This window comes from Dendropsophus ebraccatus, chromosome 10 (assembly GCF_027789765.1).
Source record: "Dendropsophus ebraccatus isolate aDenEbr1 chromosome 10, aDenEbr1.pat, whole genome shotgun sequence".
Lineage (NCBI taxonomy): Eukaryota > Metazoa > Chordata > Amphibia > Anura > Hylidae > Dendropsophus > Dendropsophus ebraccatus.
Genome location: NC_091463.1, coordinates 3,905,107 through 3,928,298, shown reverse-complemented (window position 1 = coordinate 3,928,298; position 23,192 = coordinate 3,905,107). Strand labels below are relative to the sequence as shown.

General features: G+C 48.8%; 1 protein-coding gene across 4 annotated transcripts in view; it reads left to right on the top strand.

Moving 5' to 3' along the window:
- OLFM1 (olfactomedin 1) overlaps positions 1–21,698 on the top strand; it is an 85,933-nt gene extending 64,235 nt beyond the window's left edge. For all 4 annotated transcript variants that reach the window (XM_069986329.1, XM_069986327.1, XM_069986328.1 and 1 more), the window contains exons 5-6: positions 17,883–17,989; positions 19,211–21,698. In XM_069986329.1, the coding sequence (XP_069842430.1) occupies positions 17,883–17,989; positions 19,211–19,885 (782 nt within the window). In that variant the 3' untranslated portion in view covers positions 19,886–21,698. The remainder of the gene's footprint in view (positions 1–17,882; positions 17,990–19,210) is intronic.
- Positions 21,699–23,192: the final 1,494 nt, after the last annotated feature.

The window sequence follows — 23,192 nt, the reverse complement described above, 5'->3', positions numbered from 1 at the left end:
CCCCATATAGTTATATTGTCCCCCTGCCTTGTCCCCCATATAGTTATATTGTCCCCCTGCATTGTCCCCCATATAGTTATATTGTCCCCCTGCCTTGTCCCCCATATAGTTATATTGTCCCCCTGCATTTTCCCCCATATAGTTATATTGTCCCCCTGCATTGTCCCCCATATAGTTATATTGTCCCCCTGCATTGTCCCCCATATAGTTATATTGTCCCCCATATAGTGAGAATGTCCCCCTGCATTGTCCCCATATAGTTATATTGTCCCCCTGCATTGTCCCCCATATAGTTAGAATGTCCCACTGCATTTTCCCCCATATAGTTAGAATGTCCCATTGCATTGCTACAAAAAAAATAATAATTATACTCACCTAATACTGTCTTCATCTCTCCTGGCCTCTTCTCTCCTCTTCAGCTGGTCAGTCGTTGGAGGGATCCCCCAGCAGGTGCAGCGACGTCATCATTGCCCCTGCCGGAGGATCCCTCAGAGGTCATTTCCAGGTTACATCCTGGGCGGGAGGTTGGTGGTCCGTGCAGGGCTGAGGAGGCAGGCGGCAGGGCGGACATCTCACACTGCTCCGGGATCTGCGGCCCTGCCGGCTGCCTCCTGGGCACCGCACGGACCACTGACCTCCCGCCTCGGATGTAACCTGGAAATGATCTCTGAGGGATCCTCCGGCAGGGGCAATGATGCCGTCGCTGCACCTGCTGGGGGATACCTCCCGCGACTGACCGGAGGGATTCCAAGAGTGTGAGGGGCTCGGCCTGCCTAGGGATGACGACGGCGGCAGCATGGATGCGGGGCAAGGGCAGGGATAGGCAGCGGTGTGAAAGTGCGTCGGGGCCCGGATAAATAGCCTCGGGGGGCGCATGTGGCCCGCGGGCCGTAGTTTGGGGACCCCTGCCATAGAGGTTCAGCTCATGGAAGATGGGTAGTGTGAATCAGGGGAGTTGTATTTACTGTAGGAGAGCTCCTCTACTATATGACTGCATTCCTGGCCTCTTGGATAGGATGGAGGGAGGTGAGAGGTGCTTATGTATTCCTGTAGTTGACAGAAAGCAGCATAGTACAATGATACTGTGACATGTAAACACCACCTTCCCTGAAACACTAACGGGGTTATCAGGGATTGGAATAACACCTGTGGCGCTGTTTCTGGAAGAAGGCGGACATATTTTTCTAACCCTGAATAATCCTGGAATCTCTCCTGTGAAAAGCCAGAACCATGCTAGTAGCTCTAGAGCTGTAGAGACTAGAGATTCATGGCTGCTGTGTATGGACAGAGAGAATTATACATAGCAGAGCCCCCCCATACTGCACGAGGAGGCAGCTTCCCTACTGACACAGAGCAGGAGAACACCGCACACTCACGGCACGCACAATCTGTTGGACGCCTGTATTGTGTGGAGTGAGTAACGTTCTCAGCAGAGATACCATATGGTATATAGATGGGGAGAGGAGGAAAGACAGCCGCCAGAGATATAGTTTTTTAATGAGAGGATAAAGCATTGTGGGCAACGGGCCCCCCCACTATAATCTTCTCTCACCACTGCTCCCAGTACACAACAAGATACTAGGAATAGGGGGCAGGGTGGGCAACTGAGGCAATCATAGGACCCTGTCTAGATATACAGCGATCACACACCAATCACATACCGGTGACTGACAGATCACACACCAATCACATACCGGTGGCTGACAGATCACACACCAATCACATACCGGTGACTGACAGATCACATACCGGTGACTGACAGATCACACACCAATCACATACAGGTGACTGACAGATCATACACCAATCACATACCGGTGACTGACAGATCACACACCAATCACATACCGGTGACTGACAGATCACACACACCAATCACATACCGGTGACTGACAGATTACACACCAATCACATACCGGTGACTGACAGATCACACACCAATCACATACCGGTGACTGACAGATCACACACCAATCACATACCGGTGACTGACAGATCACACAACAATCACATACCGGTGACTGACAGATCACACACCAATCACATACCGGTGACTGACAGATCACACAACAATCACATACCGGTGACTGACAGATCACACAACAATCACATACCGGTGACTGACAGATCACACAACAATCACATACCGGTGACTGACAGATCACACAACAATCACATACCGGTGACTGACAGTCACCGGTATGTGATTGTTGTGTGATCTGACAGATCACACACCAATCACATACCGGTGACTGACAGATCACACAACAATCACATACCGGTGACTGACAGATCACACACCAATCACATACCGGTAACTGACAGATCACACAACAATCACATACCGGTGACTGACAGATCACACACCGGTGACTGCCAGATCACACACCAATCACATACCGGGGACTGCCAGATCACACACCAATCACATACCGGTGGCTGACAGATCACACACCAATCACATACCGGTGACTGACAGATCACATACCGGTGACTGACAGATCACACACCAATCACATACAGGTGACTGACAGATCACACAACAATCACATACCGGTGACTGACAGATCACACACCAATCACATACCGGTGACTGACAGATCACACAACAATCACATACCGGTGACTGACAGATCACACAACAATCACATACCGGTGACTGACAGATCACACAACAATCACATACCGGTGACTGACAGATCACACACCAATCACATACCGGTGACTGACAGATCACACAACAATCACATACCGGTGACTGACAGATCACACACCGGTGACTGCCAGATAACACACCAATCACATACCGGGGACTGCCAGATCACACACCAATCACATACCGGTGGCTGACAGATCACACACCAATCACATACCGGTGACTGACAGATCACATACCGGTGACTGACAGATCACACACCAATCACATACAGGTGACTGACAGATCATACACCAATCACATACCGGTGACTGACAGATCACACACCAATCACATACCGGTGACTGACAGATCACACACACCAATCACATACCGGTGACTGACAGATTACACACCAATCACATACCGGTGACTGACAGATCACACACCAATCACATACCGGTGACTGACAGATCACACACCAATCACATACCGGTGACTGACAGATCACACACCAATCACATACCGGTGACTGACAGATCACACAACAATCACATACCGGTGACTGACAGATCACACACCGGTGACTGACAGATCACACACCAATCACATACCGGGGACTGCCAGATCACACACCAATCACATACCGGGGACTGACAGATCACACACACGATACAAGGCTCCTTCATCCTCGGGCAGAGCAAAGGTAAAATGAATGCACACAACTAAATAAGACGTCTAGTTCCAGGCTGATAAATCACAGCACCAGAAAGGAAATGAATGCGAGACGCATGGGGCTGAGGAGCCTAGAGCTCAGTGTCCCCATCTCTGCCACTCCAGCTGGGGTAATATCACAGCTCCAGTCAGGTGGTTACAGCTGCAGGCGGGCAGGGCATGCTGGGAGTTGTAGTTTTACAATAGCTGGAGAAGCACAGCTTGGCGCTCACTTCTGATCTCCATTGTTGCATATAGCCAGGTGCACTAGGTGTATTTGTGCATCTGTCCCTGGACTCCCATTACCCGGTATGTGAGAACATGGAGAGGGTTGGGCCGAGTTGTCTTGTCTTGTCTTGTCGACTTGTCTTAAACCACATTGTCTTGGCACCCGTCCCGCACAGTGTAAATGTCACTCCAATAAAGCTCCAGGACTGGACGTTGATGGACGTCCAGAGTGGGTCCCGGTGGGCGTCCTGTAATAATCCCCGGCTCCAGACCAGGGGGCCATGTCCTGGCGGCTGAGTGATATCTAGGCCAGGGAACCATACAGCCAAATGGACTTGGCAGCAAAATGACAGAAGTGAAGACGATCAAACACCACAAGGTTTCCTTGTCATTCTGTAAAGATTTCTAGATTGTAGTAAGTGGAGGGTGAGGGGGAGTCCTGAGTCCTTCCTGGTGCTTCCCTACAGCGGAGGGGGCAGCAATAATGGAGGTCAGGAGGGAGGGGTCAGTAATGAGGGGGGGTCAGCAGTGAGTGGGGGGCAGTAATAAGGGGGGTCAGCAGTGAGTGGGGGCAGTAATAAGGGAGGTCAGCAGTGAGTGGGGGGCAGTAATAAGGGGAGGTCAGCAGTGAGTGGGGGCAGTAATAAGGGAGGTCAGCAGTGAGTGGGCGAGTCAGTAATAAGGGGAGGTCAGCAGTGAGTGGGGGGAGTCAGTAATAAGGGAGGTCAGCAGTGAGTGGGGGGCAGTAATAAGGGGAGGTCAGCAGTGAGTGGGGGGAGTCAGTAATAAGGGGAGGTCAGCAGTGAGTGGGGGCAGTAATAAGGGAGGTCAGCAGTGAGTGGGGGGAGTCAGTAATAAGGGGAGGTCTGCAGTGAGTGGGGGGAGTCAGTAATAAGGGAGGTCAGCAGTGAGTGGGCGAGTCAGTAATAAGGGGAGGTCAGCAGTGAGTGGGGGGAGTCAGTAATAAGGGGAGGTCAGCAGTGAGTGGGGGTCAGTAATAAGGGAGGTCAGCAGTGAGTGGGGGCAGTAATAAGGGAGGTCAGCAGTGAGTGGGGGTCAGTAATAATGGGAGGTCAGCAGTGAGTGGGGGGAGTCAGTAATAAGGGGAGGTCAGCAGTGAGTGGGGGGAGTCAGTAATAAGGGAGGTCAGCAGTGAGTGGGGGGCAGTAATAAGGGAGGTCAGCAGTGAGTGGGCGAGTCAGTAATAAGGGGAGGTCAGCAGTGAGTGGGGTGAGTCAGTAATAAGGGGGTCAGCAGTGAGTGGGCGAGTCAGTAATAAGGGGAGGTCAGCAGTGAGTGGGGTGAGTCAGTAATAAGGGGGTCAGCAGTGAGTGGGCGAGTCAGTAATAAGCAGGGCTGTGGAGTCTGAGTCGAAGCTAGTTTTGGCTGGAGTTAGAGTCGGAAAAAAATGTTCCGACTCCAGCTTTAAAAAATGTAGAATTGAATTTTGATATGAATTTTACACGTTTTGCTCTTGAATATATATTATGAGCAACATTCTAATAGGACACTGGCCCTATTACATAAGGGTGGTCGGGGAATATATCAGTAATAGGACACTGGCCCTATTACATAAGGGTGGTCGGGGGATATATCAGTAATAGGACACTACCCCTATTACATAAGGGTGGTCGGGGAATATATCAGTAATAGGACACTGGCCCTATTACATAAGGGTGGTCGGGGGATATATCAGTAATAGGACACTGGCCCTATTAGATAAGGGTGGTCGGGGGATATATCAGTAATAGGACACTGGCCCTATTACATAAGGGTGGTCGGGGAATATATCAGTAATAGGACACTGGCCCTATTACATAAGGGTGGTCGGGGGATATATCAGTAATAGGACACTGGCCCTATTACATAAGGGTGGTCGGGGAATATATCAGTAATAGGACACTGGCCCTATTACATAAGGGTGGTCGGGGGATATATCAGTAATAGGACACTACCCCTATTACATAAGGGTGGTCGGGGGATATATCAGTAATAGGACACTGGCCCTATTACATAAGGGTGGTCGGGGGATATATCAGTAATAGGACACTACCCCTATTACATAAGGGTGGTCGGGGAATATATCAGTAATAGGACACTGGCCCTATTACATAAGGGTGGTCGGGGAATATACCAGTAATAGGACACTGGCCCTATTACATAAGGGTGGTCGGGGGATATATCAGTAATAGGACACTACCCCTATTACATAAGGGTGGTCGGGGGATATATCAGTAATAGGACACTGGCCCTATTACATAAGGGTGGTCGGGGAATATATCAGTAATAGGACACTGCCCCTATTACATAAGGGAGGTCGGGGAATATATCAGTAATAGGACACTGGCCCTATTACATAAGGGTGGTCGGGGAAAATATCAGTAATAGGACACTGGCCCTATTACATAAGGGTGGTCGGGGAATATATCAGTAATAGGACACTGGCCCTATTACATAAGGGTGGTCGGGGGATATATCAGTAATAGGACACTGGCCCTATTACATAAGGGGGGTCAGGAATATATCAGTAATAGGACACTGGCCCTATTACATAAGGGTGGTCGGGGGATATATCAGTAATAGGACACTACCCCTATTACATAAGGGTGGTCGGGAATATATCAGTAATAGGACACTGGCCCTATTACATAAGGGTGGTCGGGGGATATATCAGTAATAGGACACTACCCCTATTACATAAGGGTGGTCGGGGGATATATCAGTAATAGGACACTGGCCCTATTACATAAGGGTGGTCGGGGAATATATCAGTAATAGGACACTGCCCCTATTACATAAGGGAGGTCGGGGAATATATCAGTAATAGGACACTGGCCCTATTACATAAGGGTGGTCGGGGAAAATATCAGTAATAGGACACTGGCCCTATTACATAAGGGTGGTCGGGGAAAATATCAGTAATAGGACACTGGCCCTATTACATAAGGGTGGTCGGGGGATATATCAGTAATAGGACACTACCCCTATTACATAAGGGTGGTCGGGGGATATATCAGTAATAGGACACTGGCCCTATTACATAAGGGTGGTCGGGGGATATATCAGTAATAGGACACTACCCCTATTACATAAGGGTGGTCGGGGAATATATCAGTAATAGGACACTGGCCCTATTACATAAGGGTGGTCGGGGGATATATCAGTAATAGGACACTACCCCTATTACATAAGGGTGGTCGGGGGATATATCAGTAATAGGACACTGGCCCTATTACATAAGGGTGGTCGGGGAATATATCAGTAATAGGACACTGCCCCTATTACATAAGGGAGGTCGGGGAATATATCAGTAATAGGACACTGGCCCTATTACATAAGGGTGGTCGGGGAAAATATCAGTAATAGGACACTGGCCCTATTACATAAGGGGGGTCGGGGAATATATCAGTAACAGGACACTGGCCCTATTACATAAGGGTGGTCGGGAATATATCAGTAATAGGACACTGGCCCTATTACATAAGGGTGGTCGGGGGATATATCAGTAATAGGACACTGGCCCTATTACATAAGGGTGGTCGGGGGATATATCAGTAATAGGACACTACCCCTATTACATAAGGGTGGTCGGGAATATATCAGTAATAGGACACTGGCCCTATTACATAAGGGTGGTCGGGGGATATATCAGTAACAGGACACTGGCCCTATTACATAAGGGTGGTCGGGAATATATCAGTAATAGGACACTGGCCCTATTACATAAGGGTGGTCGGGGAATATATCAGTAATAGGACACTGGCCCTATTACATAAGGGGGGTCAGGAATATATCAGTAATAGGACACTGGCCCTATTACATAAGGGTGGTCGGGGAATATATCAGTAATAGGACACTGGGCCTATTACATAAGGGTGGTCGGGGAATATATCAGTAATAGGACACTGGCCCTATTACATAAGGGTGGTCGGGGAATATATCAGTAATAGGACACTGGCCCTATTACATAAGGGTGGTCGGGGAATATATCAGTAATAGGACACTGGCCCTATTACATAAGGGGGGTCGGGGAATATATCAGTAATAGGACACTGGCCGTATTACATAAGGGTGGTCGGGGGATATATCAGTAATAGGACACTGGCCCTATTACATAAGGGTGGTCGGGAATATGTCAGTAATAGGACACTGCCCCTATTACATAAGGGTGGTCGGGGAATATATCAGTAATAGGACACTGGCCCTATTACATAAGGGTGGTCAGGGAATATATCAGTAATAGGACACTGGCCCTATTACATAAGGGTGGTCGGGGAGATATATCAGTCATAGGACACTGGCCCTATTACATACGGGTGGTCGGGGAAAAGTTGTTGGTCACTATTTGGCAGTTTGTTTCTGAGCTGGAAGAGTCCATTGTGTGGGGGGAGATCTGTGCTGGTCTCTTCCTGGATGCTGGATGACTGTATATGAGCAGCGGTGTAATATGGAGATATCCTGTGTAATATAGAGGAGGAGACATAAGTAGTGTAGCAGTAACCTCTGTCCTCAGTGCGGGGTTTTCTCTCTGGGAGAAGATTGTGTGTTTTTCTTCAGTGTTCTATAGCAGCAGCTGTGTGTGTGTGTGTGTGTGTGTGTGTGTGTGTGTGTGTGTGTGCGCTATGGCTGCAGCAGGCTCTGTGTGTGTGTGTGTGTGTGTGTGTGTGCTATTGCGTGCCCCCACAGTGACCTTCTATATTACTGTGTGACCCCTCTCTATATCACTATGTGTGACCCCTCTATATCACTATGTGTGACCCCTCTCTATATCACTATGTGTGACCCCTCTCTATATCACTATGTGTGACCCCTCTCTATATCACTGTGTGACCTCTCTATATCACTGTGTGACCTCTATCTATATCACTGTGTGACCCCTCTCTATATCACTGTGTGACCCCTCTCTATATCACTATGTGTGACCTCTCTCTATATCACTATGTGTGACCCCTCTCTATTTCACTATGTGTGACCTCTATTTATATCACTGTGTGTGACCCCTCTCTATATCACTATGTGTGACCTCTCTATATATCACTATGTATGACCCCTCTCTATATCACTATGTGTGACCCCTCTCTATATCACTATGTGTGACCCCTCTATATCACTATGTGTGACCCCTTTCTATATCACTGTGTGACCTCTCTATATCACTATGTGTGACCCCTCTCTATATCACTGTGTGACCCCTCTCTATATCACTATGTGTGACCCCTCTATATCACTATGTGACCCCTCTCTATATCACTATGTGTGACCCCTCTATATCACTATGTGACCCCTCTCTATATCACTATGTGTGACCCCTCTATATCACTATGTGTGACCTCTCTATATCACTGTGTGACCCCTCTCTATATCACTATGTGTGACCCCTCTCTATATCACTATGTGTGACCCCTCTCTATATCACTATGTGTGACCCCTCTCTATATCACTATGTGTGACCCCTCTCTATATCACTATGTGTGACCCCTCTCTATATCACTATGTGTGACCCCTCTCTATATCACTATGTTTGACTCCCCTCTCTATATCACTACGTGTGACCCCTCTCTATATCACTATGTTTGACCCCTCTCTATATCACTACGTGTGACCCCTCTCTATATCACTACGTGTGACCCCTCTCTATATCACTATGTTTGACCCCTCTCTATATCACTATGTGTGACCCCTCTCTATATCACTGTGTGACCCCTCTCTATATCACTATGTGTGACCCCTCTCTATATCACTGTGTGACCCCTCTCTATATCACTATGTGTCACCTCTCTATATCACCGTGTGACCCCTCTCTATATCACTATGTGTGACCCCTCTCTATCACTGTGTGACCCCTCTCTATATCACTATGTGTGACCTCTCTATATCACTGTGTGACCCCTCTCTATATCACTATGTGTGACCCCTCTATATCACTATGTGTGACCTCTCTATATCACTATGTGTGACCTCTCTATCACTGTGTGTGACCCCTCTCTATATCACTGTGTGTGACCCCCCTCTATATCACTGTGTGACCCCTCTCTATATCACTATGTGTGACCTCTCTATATCACTATGTGTGACCTCTCTATATCACTATGTGTGACCCCTCTCTATATCACTATGTGTGACCCCTCTCTATATCACTATGTGTGACCCCTCTCTCTATCACTATGTGTGACCCCTCTATATCACTATGTGTGACCCCTCTATATCACTGTGTGTGACCCCTCTCTATATCACTATGTGTGACCCCTCTCTATATCACTATGTGTGACCCCTCTCTATATCACTATGTGTGACCCCTCTCTATATCACTATGTGTGACCCCTCTCTATATCACTGTGTGACCCCTCTCTATATCACTATGTGTGACCCCTCTCTATATCACTGTGTGACCCCTCTCTATATCACTATGTGTGACCTCTCTATATCACTATGTGTGACCCCTCTCTATATCGCTATGTGTGACCCCTCTCTATATCACTGTGACCCCTCTCTATATCACTATGTGTGACCTCTATCTATATCACTATGTGTGACCCCTCTCTATATCACTATGTGTGACCCCTCTCTATATCACTATGTGTGACCCCTCTCTATATCACTATGTTTGACCCCCCTCTCTATATCACTACGTGTGACCCCTCTCTATATCACTATGTGTGACCCCTCTCTATATCACTATGTTTGACTCCCCTCTCTATATCACTACGTGTGACCCCTCTCTATATCACTATGTTTGACCCCTCTCTATATCACTACGTGTGACCCCTCTCTATATCACTACGTGTGACCCCTCTCTATATCACTATGTTTGACCCCTCTCTATATCACTATGTGTGACCCCTCTCTATATCACTGTGTGACCCCTCTCTATATCACTATGTGTGACCCCTCTCTATATCACTGTGTGACCCCTCTCTATATCACTATGTGTCACCTCTCTATATCACCGTGTGACCCCTCTCTATATCACTATGTGTGACCCCTCTCTATATCACTGTGTGACCCCTCTCTATATCACTATGTGTGACCCCTCTCTATATCACTATGTGTGACCCCCCTCTATATCACTATGTGTGACCCCTCTCTATATCACTATGTGTGACCTCTCTATATCACTGTGTGACCCCTCTCTATATCACTATGTGTGACCCCTCTATATCACTATGTGTGACCTCTCTATATCACTATGTGTGACCTCTCTATCACTGTGTGTGACCCCTCTCTATATCACTGTGTGTGACCCCCCTCTATATCACTGTGTGACCCCTCTCTATATCACTATGTGTGACCTCTCTATATCACTATGTGTGACCTCTCTATATCACTATGTGTGACCCCTCTCTATATCACTATGTGTGACCCCTCTCTATATCACTGTGTGTGACCCCCCTCTATATCACTGTGTGTGACCCCCCTCTATATCACTGTGTGACCCCTCTCTATATCACTATGTGTGACCTCTCTATATCACTATGTGTGACCTCTCTATATCACTATGTGTGACCCCTCTCTATATCACTATGTGTGACCCCCCTCTATATCACTATGTGTGACCCCTCTCTATATCACTATGTGTGACCCCTCTCTCTATCACTATGTGTGACCCCTCTATATCACTATGTGTGACCCCTCTATATCACTGTGTGTGACCCCTCTCTATATCACTATGTGTGACCCCTCTCTATATCACTATGTGTGACCTTTCTATATCACTATGTGTGACCCCTCTCTATATCACTATGTGTGACCCCTCTCTATATCACTATGTGTGACCCCTCTCTATATCACTATGTGTGACCCCTCTCTATATCACTATGTGTGACCCCTCTCTATATCACTATGTGTGACCCCTCTCTATATCACTGTGTGACCCCTCTCTATATCACTATGTGTGACCCCTCTCTATATCACTGTGTGACCCCTCTCTATATCACTATGTGTGACCCCTCTCTATATCACTGTGACCCCTCTCTATATCACTATGTGTGACCTCTATCTATATCACTATGTGTGACCCCTCTCTATATCACTATGTGTGACCCCTCTCTATATCACTATGTGTGACCCCTCTCTATATCACTATGTTTGACCCCCCTCTCTATATCACTACGTGTGACCCCTCTCTATATCACTACGTGTGACCCCTCTCTATATCACTACGTGTGACCCCTCTCTATATCACTATGTTTGACCCCTCTCTATATCACTATGTGTGACCCCTCTCTATATCACTGTGTGACCCCTCTCTATATCACTATGTGTGACCCCTCTCTATATCACTGTGTGACCCCTCTCTATATCACTATGTGTGACCTCTCTATATCACCGTGTGACCCCTCTCTATATCACTATGTGTGACCCCTCTCTATATCACTGTGTGACCCCTCTCTATATCACTATGTGTGACCTCTCTATATCACTGTGTGACCCCTCTCTATATCACTATGTGTGACCCCTCTATATCACTATGTGTGACCTCTCTATATCACTATGTGTCACCTCTATATCACTGTGTGTGACCCCTCTCTATATCACTGTGTGTGACCCCCCTCTATATCACTGTGTGACCCCTCTCTATATCACTATGTGTGACCTCTCTATATCACTATGTGTGACCTCTCTATATCACTATGTGTGACCCCTCTCTATATCACTATGTGTGACCCCTCTATATCACTATGTGTGACCCCTCTCTATATCACTATGTGTGACCTCTCTCTATATCACTCTGTGTGACCCCTCTCTATATCACTATGTGTGACCTCTCTATATCGCTCTGTGTGACCCCTCTCTATATCACTATGTGTGACCCCTCTCTATATCACTGTGTGACCCCTCTCTATATCACTATGTGTGACCCCTCTCTATATCACTGTGTGACCCCTCTCTATATCACTATGTGTGACCCCTCTCTATATCACTGTGTGACCCCTCTCTATATCACTATGTGTGACCTCTCTATATCACTATGTGTGACCCCTCTCTATATCGCTATGTGTGACCCCTCTCTATATCACTGTGACCCCTCTCTATATCACTATGTGTGACCTCTATCTATATCACTATGTGTGACCTCTCTATATCACTCTGTGTGACCCCTCTCTATATCGCTCTGTGTGACCCCTCTCTATATCGCTCTGTGTGACCCCTCTCCACAGCCCTGGTAATAAGGGGGGTCAGCAGTGAGTGGGGGGAGTCAGTAATAAGGGGAGGTCAGCAGTGGAGGGGCAGCAGTGAGTGGGGGGGCGTCAGCAGTGAGGAGCGGGTTGGCACTTCAAAAGCTGGGTGTAATGGGTAGCTGTAGATGAAATGTAGGGACACAGGATAGCCCATATCTACTATAGAGGACAGGGACACAGAATAGTCCTTATCTACTATAGAGGACAGGGACACAGAATAGTCCTTATCTACTATAGAGGACAGGGACACAGGATAGCCCATATCTACTATAGAGGACAGGGACACAGAATAGTCCTTATCTACTATAGAGGACAGGGACACAGGATAGCCCATATCTACTATAGAGGACAGGGACACAGAATAGTCCTTATCTACTATAGAGGACAGGGACACAGAATAGTCCTTATCTACTATAGAGGACAGGGACACAGAATAGTCCTTATCTACTATAGAGGACAGGGACACAGAATAGTCCTTATCTACTATAGAGGACAGGGACACAGAATAGTCCTTATCTACTATAGAGGACAGGGACACAGAATAGTCCTTATCTACTATAGAGGACAGGGACACAGAATAGTCCTTATCTACTATAGAGGACAGGGACACAGAATAGTCCTTATCTACTATAGAGGACAGGGACACAGAATAGTCCTTATCTACTATAGAGGACAGGGACACAGAATAGTCCTTATCTACTATAGAGGACAGGGACACAGAATAGTCCTTATCTACTATAGAGGACAGGGACACAGAATAGTCCTTATCTACTATAGAGGACAGGGACACAGAATAGTCCTTATCTACTATAGAGGACAGGGACACAGAATAGTCCTTATCTACTATAGAGGACAGGGACACAGGATAGTCCTTATGTCCGGTCTATGATGTGAGGATCAGATTCGGCTCCGTATGTCCGGTCTATGTGAGGATCAGATTCGGCTCCGTATGTCCGGTCTATGATGTGAGGATCAGATTCGGCTCCGTATGTCCGGACTATGATGTGAGGATCAGATTCGGCTCCGTATGTCCGGACTATGATGTGAGGATCAGATTCGGCTCCGTATGTCCGGTCTATGATGTGAGGATCAGATTCGGCTCCGTATGTCCGGTCTATGATGTGAGGATCAGATTCGGCTCTGTATGTCCGGTCTATGATGTGAGGATCAGATTCGGCTCCGTATGTCCGGACTATGATGTGAGGATCAGATTCGGCTCCGTATGTCCGGTCTATGATGTGAGGATCAGATTCGGCTCCGTATGTCCGGTCTATGATGTGAGGATCAGATTCGGCTCCGTATGTCCGGTCTATGTGAGGATCATATTCGGCTCCGTATGTCCGGTCTATGAGGATCAGATTCGGCTCTGTATGTCCGGTCTATGATGTGAGGATCAGATTCGGCTCCGTATGTCCGGTCTATGTGAGGATCAGATTCGGCTCCGTATGTCCGGTCTATGATGTGAGGATCAGATTCGGCTCTGTATGTCCGGTCTATGATGTGAGGATCAGATTCGGCTCCGTATGTCCGGTCTATGAGGATCAGATTCGGCTCCGTATGTCCGGTCTATGAGGATCAGATTCGGCTCCGTATGTCCGGTCTATGATGTGAGGATCAGATTCGGCTCCGTATGTCCGGTCTATGTGAGGATCAGATTCGGCTCCGTATGTCCGGTCTATGTGAGGATCAGATTCGGCTCCGTATGTCCGGTCTATGATGTGAGAATCAGATTCGGCTCCGTATGTCCGGTCTATGTGAGGATCAGATTCGGCTCCGTATGTCCGGTCTATGATGTGAGAATCAGATTCGGCTCCGTATGTCCGGTCTATGATGTGAGGATCAGATTCGGCTCCGTATGTCCGGTCTATGATGTGAGGATCAGATTCGGCTCCGTATGTCCGGTCTATGATGTGAGGATCAGATTCGGCTCCGTATGTCCGGTCTATGATGTGAGGATCAGATTTGGCTCCGTATGTCCGGTCTATGAGGATCAGATTCGGCTCCGTATGTCCGGTCTATGAGGATCAGATTCGGCTCCGTATGTCCGGTCTATGAGGATCAGATTCGGCTCCGTATGTCCGGTCTATGATGTGAGGATCAGATTCGGCTCCGTATGTCCGGTCTATGATGTGAGGATCAGATTCGGCTCCGTATGTCCGGTCTATGATGTGAGGATCAGATTCGGCTCCGTATGTCCGGTCTATGATGTGAGGATCAGATTCGGCTCCGTATGTCCGGTCTATGAGGATCAGATTCGGCTCCGTATGTCCGGTCTATGAGGATCAGATTCGGCTCCGTATGTCCGGTCTATGATGTGAGGATCAGATTCGGCTCCGTATGTCCGGTCTATGTGAGGATCAGATTCGGCTCCGTATGTCCGGTCTATGATGTGAGGATCAGATTCGGCTCCGTATGTCCGGTCTATGATGTGAGGATCAGATTCGGCTCCGTATGTCCGGTCTATGTGAGGATCAGATTCGGCTCCGTATGTCCGGTCTATGATGTGAGGATCAGATTCGGCTCCGTATGTCCGGTCTATGTGAGGATCAGATTCGGCTCCGTATGTCCGGTCTATGAGGATCAGATTCGGCTCTGTATGTCCGGTCTATGATGTGAGGATCAGATTCGGCTCCGGATGTCCGGTCTATGTGAGGATCAGATTCGGCTCCGTATGTCCGGTCTATGATGTGAGGATCAGATTCGGCTCCGTATGTCCGGTCTATGATGTGAGGATCAGATTCGGCTCCGTATGTCCGGTCTATGATGTGAGGATCAGATTCGGCTCCGTATGTCCGGTCTATGATGTGAGGATCAGATTCGGCTCCGTATGTCCGGTCTATGATGTGAGGATCAGATTCGGCTCCGTATGTCCGGTCTATGATGTGAGGATCAGATTCGGCTCCGTATGTCCGGTCTATGATGTGAGGATCAGATTCGGCTCCGTATGTCCGGTCTATGATGTGAGGATCAGATTCGGCTCCGTATGTCCGGTCTATGTGAGGATCAGATTCGGCTCCGTATGTCCGGTCTATGATGTGAGGATCAGATTCGGCTCCGTATGTCCGGTCTATGAGGATCAGATTCGGCTCCGTATGTCCGGTCTATGATGTGAGGATCAGATTCGGCTCCGTATGTCCGGTCTATGATGTGAGGATCAGATTCGGCTCCGTATGTCCGGTCTATGTGAGGATCAGATTCGGCTCCGTATGTCCGGTCTATGAGGATCAGATTCGGCTCCGTATGTCCGGTCTATGATGTGAGGATCAGATTCGGCTCCGTATGTCCGGTCTATGATGTGAGGATCAGATTCGGCTCCGTATGTCCGGTCTATGTGAGGATCAGATTCGGCTCCGTATGTCCGGTCTATGATGTGAGGATCAGATTCGGCTCCGTATGTCCGGTCTATGTGAGGATCAGATTCGGCTCCGTATGTCCGGTCTATGATGTGAGGATCAGATTCGGCTCCGTATGTCCAGTCTATGATGTGAGGATCAGATTCGGCTCCGTATGTCCGGTCTATGAGGATCAGATTCGGCTACGTATGTCCGGTCTATGATGTGAGGATCAGATTCGGCTCCGTATGTCCGGTCTATGATGTGAGGATCAGATTCGGCTCCGTATGTCCGGTCTATGATGTGAGGATCAGATTCGGCTCCGTATGTCCGGTCTATGTGAGGATCAGATTCGGCTCCGTATGTCCGGTCTATGAGGATCAGATTCGGCTACGTATGTCCGGTCTATGATGTGAGGATCAGATTCGGCTCTGTATGTCCGGTCTATGATGTGAGGATCAGATTCGGCTCCGTATGTCCGGTCTATGATGTGAGGATCAGATTCGGCTCCGTATGTCCGGTCTATGATGTGAGGATCAGATTCGGCTCCGTATGTCCGGTCTATGATGTGAGGATCAGATTCGGCTCCGTATGTCCGGTCTATGATGTGAGGATCAGATTCGGCTCCGTATGTCCGGTCTATGAGGATCAGATTCGGCTACGTATGTCCGGTCTATGATGTGAGGATCAGATTCGGCTCTGTATGTCCGGTCTATGATGTGAGGATCAGATTCGGCTCCGTATGTCCGGTCTATGATGTGAGGATCAGATTCGGCTCCGTATGTCCGGTCTATGATGTGAGGATCAGATTTGGCTCCGTATGTCCGGTCTATGAGGATCAGATTCGGCTCCGTATGTCCGGTCTATGATGTGAGGATCAGATTCGGCTCCGTATGTCCGGTCTATGAGGATCAGATTCGGCTCCTTATGTCCGGTCTATGATGTGAGGATCAGATTCGGCTACGTATGTCCGGTCTATGATGTGAGGATCAGATTCGGCTCCGTATGTCCGGTCTATGAGGATCAGATTCGGCTACGTATGTCCGGTCTATGATGTGAGGATCAGATTCGGCTCCGTATGTCCGGTCTATGAGGATCAGATTCGGCTCCTTATGTCCGGTCTATGATGTGAGGATCAGATTCGGCTACGTATGTCCGGTCTATGATGTGAGGATCAGATTCGGCTCCGTATGTCCGGTCTATGAGGATCAGATTCGGCTACGTATGTCCGGTCTATGATGTGAGGATCAGATTCGGCTACGTATGTCCGGTCTATGATGTGAGGATCAGATTCGGCTCCGTATGTCCGGTCTATGATGTGAGGATCAGATTCGGCTCCGTATGTCCGTATCAGGACATGATGAGGACTGTAGTTCTAGAACAGCTGGAGAGCTGCAGGTTAGGGAACATTGTATCACCCTGTATGAGGACCTTTACATGACAGCGGAGGGTTCGGGGTTAATAAGCGGAGGTGTCTGGTTGTCATCGTTGTTCCCCATAATGTGATTTTTCGGGGGTCAGCACATTCTGCAGCCGCTTTATCCAATTCCTCCATTAAACCCTCTGACAGAGTAGGCGCTTGGGGTGGGTGCTTGATGGAGGTTTTCTTGGTGCGTATGTGATATTTGCCTTGTAGATCTCCATGTGATGGTAAGCGTTCTGCAGAGCATTCCTCCTCCGTATTACCCTCATCGTGTCTGTCGTACATTACTCATCCCCGTCTGCTGCCAGGATAGAGATCTGTTATATTGGGAGGTCAGTGTGATGACGGTGAAACTCTTTGGTGTTTTGCAGCCTGCGGGAAGCTGACGGGCATCAGTGAGCCGGTCACCATCAAGGCGTCTGGATCCAGGTTCGGCTCGTGGATGACGGATCCTCTGGCTCCAGAAGGAGATAACAGGGTGAGTAGTGTTTACCAGCCTCACTGCTCCCCCGTAGTTGTCCCCAGCCTCACTGCTCCCCCACAGTTGTCCCCAGCCTCACTGCTCCCCCACAGTTGTCCCCAGCCTCACTGCTCCCCCACAGTTGTCCCCAGCCTCACTGCTCCCCCGTAGTTGTCCCCCAGTCTCACTGCTCCCCCATAGTTGTCCCCCAGTCTCACTGCTCCCCCATAGTTGTCCCCCAGTCTCACTGCTCCCCCATAGTTGTCCCCCAGTCTCACTGCTCGCCCATAGTTGTCCCCCAGTCCCACTGCTCCCCCATAGTTGTCCCCCAGTCCCACTGCTCCCCCATAGTTGTCCCCCAGTCTCACTGCTCCCCCATAGTTGTCTCCCAGTCTCACTGCTCCCCCATAGTTGTCCCCCATTATCACATCTCCCCCAGGGTCCCCCCCCCCCCCCCCCGTATTAGTGCTCCTTCATAGTTCCCCATAGTTGATTGTGTCCCCAGTGGTGTTGTCCTAGTGACCCCACCCCCTCCCCCTGTATTAGTCCCCCATCCGCAGGAGTAGGTTCAGCCTGGGAGGTGACGGTACATAGAGGATGATGAGGGATATAATACATCTGGGGTGGGCCGCCCCTCCTTACAGGCTGGTGGGGGGGCTTTAGTGACATTTTCACTGGAAATGTCATATGTAAATGTAGTGGCGGCATGTCCATGATGCGTGCCAGCTGTCGATGCAGGGCGGACTCATGCTGGCACCAAAGGAAGATTTAGAGAGAGAGGCTGGAGTGGGGGGGCATGCTCAGACATTAGGGCCACAGGCCACATCCAAGTCTTATCAGCCACTCCTGCAGCGAGGATAAGACAATCTATTCTTCTCTGACCTCAGACTATCCGCATTGTAAGGATCCCCAAATCCCAACTGTGTTGTGGGGTACCCCTATCCCCAACTACAAGGAATGCACCCCTCTCCTGAAATACTCTGTGCTGCTGGGGACCCGTCACATCCCACTATGTAACTCTCAGTCAGTGCCCTCCCAGTAGGCAGGCACAATCTTCTCCTAAAATACTCCTGTGTTTTGTAGACCCAGTTCCTATGACCCTGTCCCCACGCCAGACCCTGTCAGACCATGAGCAGATATCTTACACCATGTCCCACTCATTTCTTGAGTGCTGCTTTGTGCTGCTGAGATGACTGAGTATGCCATCCTTATTAACACTTTTGTCGCTTGGCCCTGCAGGTCTGGTACATGGATGGATATCACAATAACCGATTTGTGCGAGAGTACAGGTCTATGGAGGACTTCATGAACAGCGACAACTTTACCTCTCACCGCCTCCCCCATCCTTGGTCTGGGACTGGCCAGGTTGTATATAATGGATCCATATATTTCAATAAATTCCAAAGTCACATCATCATCAGATTTGACTTGAAGTCAGAGACAATCCTGAAGACACGCAGCTTGGACTCTGCCGGCTACACCAACGTCTACCACTATGCGTGGGGCGGCCAGTCAGACATAGACATTATGGTGGATGAGAATGGATTATGGGTGGTTTACGCCACCAACCAGAATGCTGGGAACATTGTGATCAGCAAACTGGACCCCAACACCCTTCAGATCCTGAGGACCTGGAATACGGGTTACCCCAAAAGAAGTGCCGGTGAGGCCTTCATGATCTGCGGGACTCTCTACGTCACGAACGGATACTCTGGAGGAACCAAAGTGCACTACGCCTACCAGACCAACACGTCCAACTACGAGTACATCGACATCCCCTTCCAAAACAGGTACTCCCACATCTCCATGTTGGACTACAACCCCAAGGATCGCGCCCTGTACGCCTGGAACAACGGGCACCAGGTCCTCTACAACGTTACCCTATTCCACGTCATCAGGTCCGACGAGTTGTAGTCAGACGTTTCGCCTGCGAACAAAGTGACCAAAAGAGAAAAAAATACAACAATAAGAAAAGAACTCAAGACGTAGAATAAAAATGGCTGCCAAAACTACACCACCGTCCTTCTGAACGTTCCAACCGGAGTGAATGATTCCCTCGAAACGTTAATAATAATAAAAAATTCTCCGGGAACTTTAAATTTTAATAGCGCGTAAATCTCTAAAACCGCTGCACTTAAGAGAAACCTTCAATACAAGGCAGTGACTGTTCGCTCCAATAGACAATACCCGACAGACGTTGTAGGGTCCACGCCGTTACTATTAGGAGGGGAGAGACGATCAATCAGTCTGGGGATGACCCGGAACGCAGGATTTATCGATACTTTTTTTTTTTCTCCTAGAAAGATGAATAAATCCGTGAAGAGCTCTAGATATCTATATAAGAAGGGGCCGCGGCCCCCCAAGTATTCGTAGTAGAGAAGCGCTCTCCTAATCGCAGTGGATTGCAGTCTGTATTGCGGCCATAGATTGTCCATATTGTTAACTCTTATGTATCAGAATCTTCTCATGTATAATGTCTGTCGTTCTCTGAAGTATTCCGCTGTATTTGTCTGTTCACGCGATGAATGTCGTTCAGTTTGAAGTAGTTTGGATTTATTAAGAGCAATGACTTTTCTGTTCTGTAAAAAAAAAAAAAAACACTTATAAAAGAAGAGAAACTATTTATGACATATAATATATAGGTATGGGTACGTGAGCGCAAGGGAGCCGGCGACCGCGCATGCAGGATCGCACCCAGGGTCTACAGGGGTAATGGGCATCTGCTAGAGGTCTACCGGGTGGGTCTGGATCCACCACTTCAAGACACAACTGGTAGAGATGCAGGGTCTAGATCCATCCTCCATCTCTAAGACAGGTAGGAGAGAGAGAGATGCACGGTCTAGATCCTCTTCCTACTTCTAGGACAGGTAGGGCAAATATTGGGGTGGGGGGAGGTCTAGACCTGTCCTACACCTCTAGGACATATAAAGGACATATGCAGGGTTTAAATCCTTCATCCACCTCTAGAACATATGTTGGGTCTAGTTCCTTCCTCCCACCTCTAGGACACACAGGTGACAGTTGAGGGTCTAGATCCTTCCTCCACCAACTTATACAGGAGACATCCAAGGTCTAGGTTCCCCTGCAACTTCTAGAACATGGAGACAATTGTAGGACAAGATCAGGGTTATGGAACCTATGGCCCTCCAGCTGTTGAAAAATGCAGAAATACAATCCCCATCATGCCTGGATGGACAAAGCTTTGGTTGTCCAGGCATGATGGGGATTGTAATTTTGCAAAAGCTGGAGGGCTGAAGGATCCCCATCCCTCTTCTAAACCTGATCTTTCTCATACCTCAAGGACAAGTACAGGAGAAATACAGAGTTCTATATCCACCACCCCCTCCCTCCAGACTTGTAGGGAAGAGGTGCAGGGTCCATCCTCAACCTCTAGAACATGTAGGGGATATATGCAATGTCTAGATCTTTCCTTCACCTCTAGGAATCATACGGGAACAGATGCAGGATATAGATCCTGCCTCCACCTCTAGAACATGTAGGGGATATATGCAGGGTCTAGATCTTTCTTCAACCTCTGGAACAAGTAGGAGACAATGCAGGGTCTAGAACCCTTCCACCTCTAGGACACAGGTCTGTGGTTTTGTTTTATAGTTACTGTATTATTATTATTCCACTCATTGGGAGACACCGAACCACAAGATACAGGACAAAATAATTTGTATGATCCACAAGTATGTAAAGAACAATAAAAAGCTATTAGAACACGTGTCTGCTTCATGTCATGTGCTGTACCATGACTGTGAGGGGCCACAACTGCAGGTAACTCCGGGCCCCTTCACAGCTGCGCTCCTACCATGCTTCCACTCTCCTGTGAGCTGCTGCTTCTTCCTTTCCTCACATCAGTGTTCTATATAATGGACCAGTGTTCTACACATTATCCAGGATCAGCAAATCTGCCCCTAAGCTTGTGAGAAAACCAGAGACTGGAGCCCTCCAATCCCGCTTGTTATACGGCTGTGCACACACCATGGACAGCTGGTTATACGGCTGTGCACACACCATGGACAGCTGGTTATACGGCTGTGCACACACCATGGACAGCAGCTTATACGGCTGTGCACACACCATGGACAGCAGCTTATACGGCTGTGCACACACCATGGACAGCAGCTTATACGGCTGTGCACACACCATGGACAACTGGTTATACGGCTGTGCACACACCATGGACAGCTGGTCGCTGTGCACACACCATGGACAGCTGGTTATATAGCTGTGCACACACCATGGACAGCAGGTTATACGGCTGTGCACACACCATGGACAGCAGCTTATACGGCTGTGCACACACCATGAACAGCTGGTTATAGCGCTGTGCACACACCATGGACAGCAGGTTATACGGCTGTGCACACACCATGGACAGCAGGTTATACGGCTGTGCACACACCATGGACAGCTGGTTATAGCGCTGTGCACACACCATGGACAGCAGGTTATACGGCTGTGCACACACCATGGACAGCAGCTTATACGGCTGTGCACACACCATGGACAGCTGGTTATATCGCTGTGCATACACCATGGACAGCTGGTTATACGGCTGTGCACACACCATGGACAGCTGGTTATATCGCTGTGCACACACACCATGGACAGCAGGTTATAGCGCTGTGCACACACCATGGACAGCAGGTTATACGGCTGTGCACACACCATGGACAGCAGCTTATACGGCTGTGCACACACCATGGACAGCTGGTTATAGCGCTGTGCACACACCATGGACAGCAGGTTATACGGCTGTGCACACACCATGGACAGCAGCTTATACGGCTGTGCACACACCATGGACAGCAGGTGATACGGCTGTGCACACACCATGGACAGCTGGTTATATGGCTGTGCACACACACCATGGACAGCTGGTGATACGGCTGTGCACACACCATGGACAGCTGGTGATACGGCTGTGCACACACCATGGACAGCTGGTGATACGGCTGTGCACACACCATGGACAGCTGGTGATACGGCTGTGCACACACCATGGACAGCTGGTGATGCGGCTGTGCACACACCATGGACAGCTGGTGATACGGCTGTGCACACACCATGGACAGCTGGTTATATTGCTGTGCACACACCATGGACAGCTGGTGATACGGCTGTGCACACACACCATGGACAGCTGGTGATACGGCTGTGCACACACCATGGACAGCTGGTGATACGGCTGTGCACACACCATGGACAGCAG